This window comes from Capsicum annuum, chromosome 3 (genome assembly GCF_002878395.1).
Source record: "Capsicum annuum cultivar UCD-10X-F1 chromosome 3, UCD10Xv1.1, whole genome shotgun sequence".
NCBI classification, from domain to species: Eukaryota; Viridiplantae; Streptophyta; class Magnoliopsida; order Solanales; family Solanaceae; genus Capsicum; species Capsicum annuum.
In genome coordinates, this window is record NC_061113.1 from 15065879 (window position 1) to 15077257 (window position 11379).

General features: G+C 33.0%; 1 protein-coding gene across 1 annotated transcript; it reads right to left on the reverse strand.

Annotated features, from left to right (window-relative positions):
- Positions 1–4430: 4430 nt before the first annotated feature.
- On the reverse strand, positions 4431–5616 carry LOC107866610 (ethylene-responsive transcription factor ERF096). The gene has a single exon (XM_016712643.2). It carries the CDS (start codon positions 5598–5600, stop codon positions 5148–5150), a length of 453 nt encoding a protein of 150 aa, XP_016568129.2. The 5' UTR covers positions 5601–5616; the 3' UTR covers positions 4431–5147.
- Positions 5617–11379: the final 5763 nt, after the last annotated feature.

An 11379-nucleotide genomic window follows, 5' to 3' on the forward strand; every position in this document is an offset into this window, starting at 1 on the left:
TTTACTTTATGTTCAGGACCCTCCTGAAAAACTGGTCATTACTTTCAACAAAAAATGATGAATGAAATCTTTCTTTATCATAATCTTCATTTGGGATAATTTTATTTTAGCTTTGATTTTGGTTTCAGGAGCCCGCCTGAAGAATAGGGTGATAAAATTAAAAGTCAGGAGCCCACCTAAAGAACAGGGTGGTCAAATTGCAAGTCAGGAGTCTGCCTGAAAAACAAGATGATGAAATTAAAAGTCAGGAGCCCGCATAAAGAATAAGGTGATGAAATAGTAAGCCAAGAGCCCACCTGAAGAGCAGGGCGAATAAATGGAAAATCAAGAACAAGGTGAAAACTAAAAGTTGGAAGTCAAACAACAAGGAGAAGAAGTTGAAAGTAGAGCCACAAGGCGAAGAAACTGAAAGCTGACAGACTGAAAAATAGCAAGTCAGGAGCCCTCCTGGAGAACAGGGTGATGAAATTGAAAGCCAAGCGAAGAGTTGAAGAAATTGTAAGTCAGGAGCCCGCCTGAAGAATAGGGTGATGAAGTAGCAAGTCAAGAGTCAAGGAAAGCTGCATAGATAGAGTTTTGTAATTTCATTTATGTTTTAACCTGTAATTTTTATTTTGATGTAATGACAGAACCGCGGATCAGAACCTCGATGGAACCTCATTCGACTCTCTAGCTCGGTATAGTCCACTCCTTCCAACCCTTTGAGATACCTGTGACTTGATTGCCTCACAACTTATGTAGGTAGGAGTTTCCTAAGTCAAGATGTTGTTGTCCTTCTTTCTTCTATTTCTTTGTTCGAATAATGATTGGGACAAAATTATGTCTCGTTGTCTACTTCTTTGTCTCAAAATACTTCATGTTTACATTCAAAGGTGGCATGCTGTGGACACCTAATTTTATCCCTCACAAGTCCAATTTTATTCATTTTTTAGCTCACCGTACCACACACCCTCATCCTAATAACCTACCCCTACCCCCGCCCCTAGTCACCCTCCCATACCCTTACCCCACCCCCACCCACGTGACCCCTCTTTTATTTTTTGTCCACAAAGAAAAGAAAAAGGACCTTGACAATACACCATAGGGGACCATACATAGATCTCATGAAAATTCCCAGAAGAACTTCATTTTCATTTTTTCCTTTCATTGACTCTTACTTACCTTACTCACAATTCTCATTCACAGCAAGCATATAAGGACTCCATTTTTTTTCTTTTTGGTTTCTTCTTCATACACAACAACGACCAGAATACACACACGCACAATCTCACTCTTCTTCACGCACTCACCAAAAATTCCACGATACACAAAGACAAACATCAGATAGAAATCAAAAGAGAGGAGGTAGATATTGAGGGTTAATAGTTAAGGCAAAAATTCCCCGAAAAACATCATTGTCGCCCTGAATTTAGGCCGTTCTCCGTTTTTTGGTGTTGTCCGATCCCGCTTGAACTTTGACGAGGCGAGAAGTAGCAAAACCAGCCTCCCAGATCGACTGAAACAGACCCATTGCAGTGCGATTCTGGTGAATTCCGCTGGAAAAGAGTGACACGGGTTTGGTTCGCACAAAATCAAGTTCGGGTTTGTCTATTTTTGGTGATTTCTATTTTGGGTCAGTAGAAAAATAGAGAAAAAGGTATATCGAGCTTGGGTTCATGGTTGAGATTTGAGTCGAGGTCATCGGACGCGGATTCTCCTGATTTTAATTAAAATAATACATTAATTTTGAAAGTGTGATCGGAGGTTCAATTCTATCTCTTCGCACTTTTATTTCATTTACGTGCTTGATTTGTGTGAAGCACGATATGACATGAGTGTTTTTGGTGATTTTGATTCACTGTTTTATCTTATTGTCATTGGTTATGGATTGTTGAAAGTAGCAATTGTGAATTATCACATTGGAACCTTGAGTTGAATTTGGGGGGTAGGAATCGAAAGTCGGTAAAAAGTAAATATTATGGTATTTTGATTTATTATTGATGTTGAACGTTGATAGTATCATGTTTTAGACCGAGGATTGGTAGGCAAATCGTAGGTTTTGGGTAGGAAAAGTTTAGGACTCGTGGTTTTGTTGAATGTTTGAAAATTCGTTGAGTGGTTTGATTTTCTCGCATTTGTATAATGTATTCATTCGCCGGGGAATGCCCCGAGGTCACATTGTACTTATTCTCTGATTGATGCTCCGACGTATTATGTACTCGGAGGATGTTCACGACGAAGGCCCGAGTCATCGGGTAAAACATTGGAGCTTAGTCTAGGATTAGTTTAGAATAGGATTTATATTTCCATATTTTTCTATTTTTGGGACTGGACATTATTTTTATTTTGAACTTTGTTTGATTTGTTCGTTGCTTGTCTTATGTGTATTTTGTATGGTTTATACATTTTATAGTATCAGATTAGCCGACATACTCCACCAAGCGACCGTGGTCGAACCACGAGATCGAGGGGTGCCTAACACCTTCCCCTCGGTCAACAGAATTCCTTAGTCGAAATCTCTATTCGCAAACCAGTTTAAAGAGTCAAATTGTTTTGAAAAGGATCGTTCAAAGGTGACTTGGCACACGCGATTATTTCAAGTGGGGACTCTGAATAAAAAATGTAAATAATCCTTTTTCGAAATAAATTTTCAATCTTTTGTCACTTTAATAATAAAAACCCTTTCGAACCTTAAAAATGAATCTTTGGGAGTTAAAAAAAGGGGTGTGACAATCATTTCATGCAAGCTTTCATTCTCCTTCATCTTAAAAACTTCGTATTCAGTAAAGAGAAGAGAAATCCTAAATTTTCTTACCTGAGAGGTATCCTCATGTGCATTGACCAGTGCATCCCAGATTTGCTTGGCTGTTACAGTTTGACACTCTGTTGTATTCAGCCGGTTCTAGTCCACAGACTAAGATTTTCTTAGCCTTAGCAGTTTTCTTTAATGCCATTAAGTCATCAGCGGTAAACTTACTTGCGGTAAACTCACTTCGTACCTTCTTGACCTGTTCACCATCTTTTAACTTTTTTGGACTAGTAGGACCATCAGTGTTCCTGTCCCATAACTCGTAGTCTTCCCCTTGAATGAACGTTTCCACCCTAGTTTTCCACCAAATGAAGTGAGAACCATCAAAGAGTGGAGGTCTAATAGTGGATTGACCTTCACTGTGACTAGTAGGTGGTGCGGAATTCATCAAATTGATCTTTGTCTTAGGTGCTAGCCTTTTTTAAGACAACCTCTCTCTGATACCACTTGTTAGAGTACGTGCCCTACTGATCAGTGACTTTAACGTAAGAGTTTCCTATCGATGAAATGGGTTGCCTGACGTGTTCCAAGGAAGCAGTAAAACAAAAAGTAAAGAACATAAAATTTTTACGTGGAAAACACCCGGCTCAAAAAGGTGTAAAAAACTACGACCTGCACCTCTACAGGATTTAACACCACTTCACTAAATAACTCTGAGCCTCAACAATGACTGATTACGAAACTCTTGTAACCAACAAATACGAATTATAAACTCTAATTCCTTTAACTCAACGACTAGGAATTATAAACTCTAATTCCTAAACTACATACACACCTCCCAAGGTATGTGTTCCCGAAGTCTCTGAGTTTTTTCCAACTCGAAGACTAGCTCCTAGTTCATTTTATAACACACTGAAACTAATATTGCACCAATATTTCAAACACAATGAACAACTCTAAAAATTAACGCTAAAAATCTTAGCTAGATTCTATACTTAGGACAAGGTTCTTCAATGTGTTTCTTCAGAGATTGAGTGGCACTTCGTGAAGTCAATCTGTCGATTGTTCTTTTCTGCTTTTAAGTGAGTAGTTTATTCTGACTGATGCATCCTCTATTTAAGCACAACTCTTCAAAGAGTTATTCTTTATTTCAAACTCCCCCTTCAATCAGAACTCTCATTGCATAGAGTTCTATTTCAAGTGAGACTTCTTCTTCAATTCCAACTCTTGTCTCCTTAGTGTTGTAGTCAAACTCCAACTCTCCAAAGATCCTTCAAATTGTACGTTTTGCATGGGCTTCTTCAATTTTCAGAATTTTTCTCCTTCTACACGTAGGACTCTTAAGGATATGCTCAGAAGTGAAACTCTTTCTTCACATAGGATTCTTTTTTCAACTCAACTTGCTTTCCCTTATCATCAAGTGTTTGAATTCCCTTATCATCAAGTGTTTGAATCAAATTCAACTTGTTCTATTCCCCACGTGATCAGTAAGTTGAACTTTCCAGTTGCACTGAATTAACTCATTCTGATTTTCAATTATTTATACCGTAGACTGCACTCTTGAACTTGTCGGATCAGTGGAACACGTATATCAACTAGTTTCATTCATATTGTCATTCATCAAAACTTCAAGGTTCCAACATTCAGTAATGGTTCTCGATGTAAATGGAAATAACAAAAAGAAAATTAACATATATAGAGAGACAGATTAATGATTCCTTTCTATTAGTAGAAATTATGTCCAAACATACGCAGCAAGAATGTGACATTTTGGACCTGCCAACAAATAATAGTCAAACTGATGAAGAAATTGTCAAGGGCCACATTTTTTTTATAACTTGTTTTCTCTGTCAGTTGCATAGCTGACAGAAAAATTATATGAAGGGAACATCTAATATTTGTTGAGAGAAATGACAATATTTATGATCACAAAGACTTTCTTGTAGTTGGCCTTTCAGCATTTGCATTAGTAAACAGTACAGTACAATTGAGTTACAAGAATTGCACCAGCAAATTGATCGCTTCATTCAAAAAAAAAAAAAAAAAAAAAGGAAATTTAAAAAGTAAAAATAATGAAAAGAAAATGGCATTACGAAAACAAACACCACCCCATCCTAAGAATAATAATTTGATTTTAGGAAACAAAGATGGACTTTTCATAGTGAAAATAGAGTATTGGAGATAAAATGATAAATAGACCAAGAACATTGAAATCAGTGACGGAGCTAGAAGTTCATACCAACCCTTTTTTAAAAAAAATCATATTGCATGTATATATATATAAGGTCAAATATATATATATATATATATATATATATATATATATATATATATATATATATATATTACGTATATATTAGTTGATGAACTTCTTTAATAAAAATCATCCTGCCTCCGACCCTGATATTTGAAATGATCTTCATTTCCTCTTGTTTGGATCTTCATCACAATCAAGAAGTTCCTCTAGCAACTTATCATCCAAGTATTCAAATTCAAGAACTTGCCTTGATGATGATGAAGAAGAAGAAGAAGCAGCAGCAGCAGTACCAGTACCAGTATAAAAATGTGATGAGCTACTAGGCAAATTATACTCCTCAGGGAAATTAAGTATAGCTAAATGTCCCCTCATTGAATATGCTGCCCTATCGTATGCTCTAGCAGCTTCTTCAGCAGTGTTAAATGTTCCTAGCCATACACGTGCCCCTTGTCGGGCCGAGTCACGTATCTCCGCTGCGAATTTCCCCCACGGCCGCCTCCGTACGCCTCGGTATTTGATATCTCCACCACCAGCACCACCACCACCATTCGATTTTCTTCCATGGCTAGGTTCTTGTTCCATGTTTAATTTTATTTCATGGCTTATTATGGACATGGAGTATATATAAGGTGGTTAAGTGATTTGGCACTTATAAAGGGGTACAAAATTTTGGTCTTAGGTTTTAAAAAACGGAAGGTGGAGAATATGCCACGTGGAATATCCTAGGGTCCATATATGTTCCCACGTGGAGAAGAACCTTCTATGTAGACCAAAATTTTGATGCAGTGTATTTGGATGGTCAAATGATGGCTAAAGAATTCAAGTCTCCTTTTTTCTTTTTCATCACCTTTCAATTTTTGCATGCATGTGTATTGACTCCCTTCTATTTTTAGATGGAATTAATAAAACATATGATAATACAGCATAGAAAGGTAGGTAAGTGGAAGATTAGGGTAAAAAGGTAATAGGTAGATTAGGGTAATAGAATAATAGGTTTCTGAATATTGTAGTACTTTTATGTGGAAGAGACAGGGTGGCTTTCAGCTCCTCTCAAATCTCTTTTTTTCATTGATAGGTAGGGTGAATTCTAGGCAATGGCGGAGTCAGGATATTCATTAAAGGGGTTCATCAATGAACATACAAACTAATCGAAAGGGGGTTCAACATCTAATATGTATACATGAAAAATATTTTTTACCATACATATGTAGCATAATTTATCGTCGAAGGGGGTTCGGATGAACCCCCGAATTAACCCACTTGACAAAGGATAGCCCCGACCCTGATTCTAGGGTTCCTTACCTGGTTTTGTAAAGCGAGAGAAGGTTGATGAACATAAACCTACTTTAAATCCACTAATCTCATCTCCTTATATATAATTGTTCATATTGCTATATTGTATCTTACTTTCTTTTCAATTTTACTTTGATTACACATTTGGTTTAGTCAAAAATCTATTAAAAATAGTCTTTTTATTTCATAAAGATAGATATAAGGTCTAATTATATCCTATAGCTAGATCTTATTTATAAAATTGCACTAAATGTGTTGTTGTTGTAATTAATGAAACATAAATTTGAAAAGAAAATAACCAAAATAATTCCAAGTATGTGGGCACGTGAATTTTTTTTTTTTTTTTTTGCACTGATTTGATGTGAGGTCATTTTTGCTTAATTATGACTTGGCTCTTACGTATAACGAAGTATTAAAAAAAAAAATAGTGTTTCCCCCCTGCAGTATATATAATTAATTTGTCGGGTATATATTCATTGAATAAATAATGAACTATAATAGTGCAAAATATTAGAAATGTGGTAAGAAAAAATTTATAAAAATTATACAAATACATAACTTATGTTTTCAATATTACAAAAAATCTCAACTCCATAAACATATTACAAAAATCCCAACATATATATACACAGAATGCTATGTATATGTCGGCTATGTTATGTATATTAATAGGGAGAGAGAGTAAAGTAATTAAAAAAGTGGGAGAGAGTGTAATTACTTTCAAAAGGATTGGTATATATTTATGTTTCACATCCCAAATTGTATTTATCACTTTTCTCTTCCCGATATTCAAATTATATGAATCGTGACTATATTTTAAAATGTAATTTTTAACCATATTAGTATGAGAAGAATTTTGCAACTTACGATATTTTTCATATAGTTTTTAAAAAACTGACTATAATTTTTAAAATATTAATAATTTAATTTAATTTCGAAGAATAATCAATTTGAATCTCGGATGAATAAAATTGACAGATATGTTTGGGGCACGATTTGATTGTATATATATGGTCCCCATGTGATCGATTAAATTCTCTTTTTCTGGTTAAGAATATTTTAGATTATATTCGTTTGATGTTATCTATGAAAGCTTGGCTTGCGTAAATAATTTGAGATATCTAGTAGTGGAATATATAGAGTGATTTAAATAATTAAATTAGTAATGCACTTCAATTCATTAAAATAGTTTTCAGTCACCATATAGAAGAATCCCCTTGATGTAACAACTCAATGATTTATTTTATCTTTTTACATTGAATTGGTTATCTAATCTGATTTTATATTATTAGCTAATCTTGTTTCATTGTATCAGCATTGTGTGGTTTCTTAGGACCTATTTAGTGGATCTATATTGAAATCATTTATATTGAAAAAGTTAACCAAAAATTAAATAAAACGAAACGTGTTATAATAAGGTGGAAAAATTATAGTAGATAGATTCTAATTTTTTACATATAGCATATTTTTTCTAGGTCCTAGTTTGGGGTCCACCTGTCCATCAACAATATTTTGATATATAAAAGTGTATCAAATTTACATAAACGTATGACCTAACAACAATATACCCATCGAACTCCCACAAAGTGAGGTTTGAGGGCAGGAAAGTGTATGCAAAATTATTATTACCTCTGTCTTTATGAGGCAGAGAGATTGTTTCCTAAAAACTTTATGCAAAATTATTATTACCTCTGTCTTTATGAGGCAGAGAGATTGTTTCCTAAAAACTTTCGACTCAAGTGAAACAAGACGTGTGACCAAGCAAATTATTTTTATTTTCCTCTTACCATTCACGGAGATTACATAATGGAGACAACCTCTCTACTTCATCTGAGGTAGTGGTGTGGACTGCGTACATTTTATCCTTCCCTGACCCCACTTTGTAGGAATACATTGGGTATGTTGTTGATGTTGTATTCAAGGAGATTACATGGCTCAAGCTCTAAATTTAAAGTCATGAAAGCTTGACATAAATAGGACTTAAGGGAGAAGCATACTCTTACAAGTTCCAGGCCCAATAGTTGGCCCAACAAAACTGCTCCACACTGAATTCCCCTCATCTCTACTGGGCCCTTTCATGGGCTTTAAATTGGAAAGGAAATATTTTGATCCAAAACTAAGAGAGAAAATTGAGAAGGGAAAATGGAAGGAAGGAAATGAAGTGAATTTCTTTCTTTTGCTTTCTTTTTTTGCTCATCCTATGTCGATGTTCGTATTGAAGTCCGAATAAATTTAATTTTGCTCCATAAAATTCCACACTGGGGGTCTGTATTGAAGTTCGATTAAATTTAATTTCGCGCCACAAAATTCCACATTGGGGGTGAACCACTTTCTGACAAAGGGACTCTGTACCCAAGAGAACTCAAGTGCGAGAACTTTGATTAAAGATGAAGGAGTACTCATTATTATACCACAATCGTGGTTGGTGAATTTTTTTTTCTTTTGTTTCAACAACAGAAGGGACAAAGCAAAGACAATTTTAAAGTCATTTTTCTTCTCACATTGACTTCACAAGTGGTCACAACACGATAACAATATGCAATTACGTCTCAGTTCCAAATAAATTGGTATCATTTTTATGTTCACTGACCATATTTTATCGTTTAACTCAACTCATATCTAGAAAATAGTTAAAATGTAGGGAGTAATAACGTAAGATGAATAATATATGTTTAGGGCGCAAAACACTTCCCAAACATTATTCATCTTACATTATTACTTCCTCAATTTTAATTTATTTTTCTTGTTTACTATTTGGATTGTGATTTAAACCGAGCTTTAATGCACATGCATAACTTTGTTTATACAAATTTTATATTTAAATTAATTAATTTGACTCTGGTACACCATATCAAATTAAACAGAGGAAATACTGCTAAATTTAGCTCATTAATTGATGCATCATGCATGTGTTGGGAAACAGTCAATGCTACCAGTCAAGGGGAAAAAGAGAACTCTGCCAGTCAACTAACTTGAAGGCCAAGATTTGAAGTTGTTTAATTTAATTAATATTTTTGGGAGAAATAAAAGATTCCATTTTTGGTACAAATGTTTAATTAATCGAATGTTGCTTCTTCAGTAGCCTTTGAAAAAACTTACATTGAAATCTTACATAATTTAACCTTTTTCTTTCTATAGTTAATTGTACAATTCTGATTTCAGTGTGATATTTAATGAAGCAAGTTTAACCTTCAACGGAATTATAATATGTGATTTTATTTCTTTTACGTAGAAAGTATGTTTTATGTAGACTATTTTTCATTCATATTTTCATGAGTCTCGACATCGTCATGCAGTAAAGAGAGCCAGAAGTTCTGGAGGATGCTTTTTGAAGACAAAGAAACTGTATTACTGTCAATGTGGAGTAGCAGACTAAAATTACAACTTAGCATAACACAGTATTATTTATGTAGTGTAATGATTGATACGTAATTATGACAAATTTATGCACGTTTCTAAGCAAAAGAACTAAAATACACATTTCTGACTAATTAAATTTTAGATATACTTATCATGTTATCACAAGTATTAAAGACATACGCACTTTTTTATTTTTATAATTAGTCAGATTCATCTCAACTTCTCTTTCTAAAGATATTAAGAGATTTGACATTGACTTCTACCTCGTATATATTAAAATCCATACGATAAAGACATATTCACTCAAACGTGAAATGGCTAATAATTCTCACTAAACATACAAATCATATTAAAATCATGTTGAAGAATGTTCAGAATTTTCTCAACTTTCTTAAAGTAACAAAGTCAAACAAGGTAGGGAGGAAAACTAGTCTGCAATCTCGAGTTCAAAAATTGATTTGTTGCCAGATTTTCATTTAATTAATTCCCTTTCTTTATGTTTCTTTTTTCTTTAAAAAGAAAAAGGTACGTGTGATAATTATATGGAGAGAAAGGCCGTTGTTTTTGGCTTTATATTGTTCGGATTGTGTTGATTTATTGGACCATTATATATACTAGTTTTATAACATCTGTGTTAAGTTCGGACCTAAATTTAAGTAATTTAATATTTTATAGAATAATATAATTAAATATATAAAATAATTACAACTCACAAAGATCATAAATTGAGAAATATTCGTATTTTAAAGAGTTTATGAACATATATTCTCTAGCTACAAATAAAAAAATATTTCTTCAGATATTTATTAAGTCTTAATTTTATTCATAATTTCACGTGTCAAGAATTTAAGTTAGTTAAGATGGTAATTTAAGCTTAATTTTACTTTCAATTAAGAGGTAAAAAAATTAAATTCGTTAAAATGAACCTCGAGAATCCATTAGTTATTTATATTTAGTTTATGCCTAAGAATATTAATTCTCAATTAATCAATAAATATATTTTTTAAATAATCTGATCTTAATTGATACCACTATCTTCATTTTTAACTTTATTAATAATTTCATCTTTCAATAGTTAAAAGATTTTATTGATAATTTCAAAAGTAAGATAAAATTGTTCATAAAAAAATTTCATTCAATACATAAAAAGTAATTAGCAAATATTGAGAACCATTCTCCATTCATCATAAATAAATATAATCTTATAAAATTAGTTAAGAGATTTATCGATTAGTTAACAACAAGGAACTCTAAATAATTTAGTTGATTGTCAGCCTGAACTCTCACCATATTAGTGAAAGTTTGATTTCCCACTTTGTAATTTTCTCCCTATTTTTTATTTAAAATAATTAAAAATTCAAGAAAAAAACTCAATAATGATTTCTCAAATTATGACACACTACATACAAGGTCCCATTTGGCAAGTAAAGAAATGAAGTAGTTTTATCTATATCTTTATATCAACTATATGCCATAATTTTATTAGATTAACAAATTAATTGAAATTACTAAACTAGTCCTGTGAGGACTACCAAAGTTTATTATTCTCTCTTATACATAATACTAGTTTCATTTAGCTCGTGCTAAGTCCGAGCCCAAACTAACATTAAAAAAATAAATTTATAGATATTTTTAAATTTTTCTTGTTCTTATTTTTTTTTATTTTTTTTGTGACATCAATGTCATAGTTTTTAAGGAGTTTTAAAATAGTACAGTACAAAATGGGATTGTAAAGTTAAAG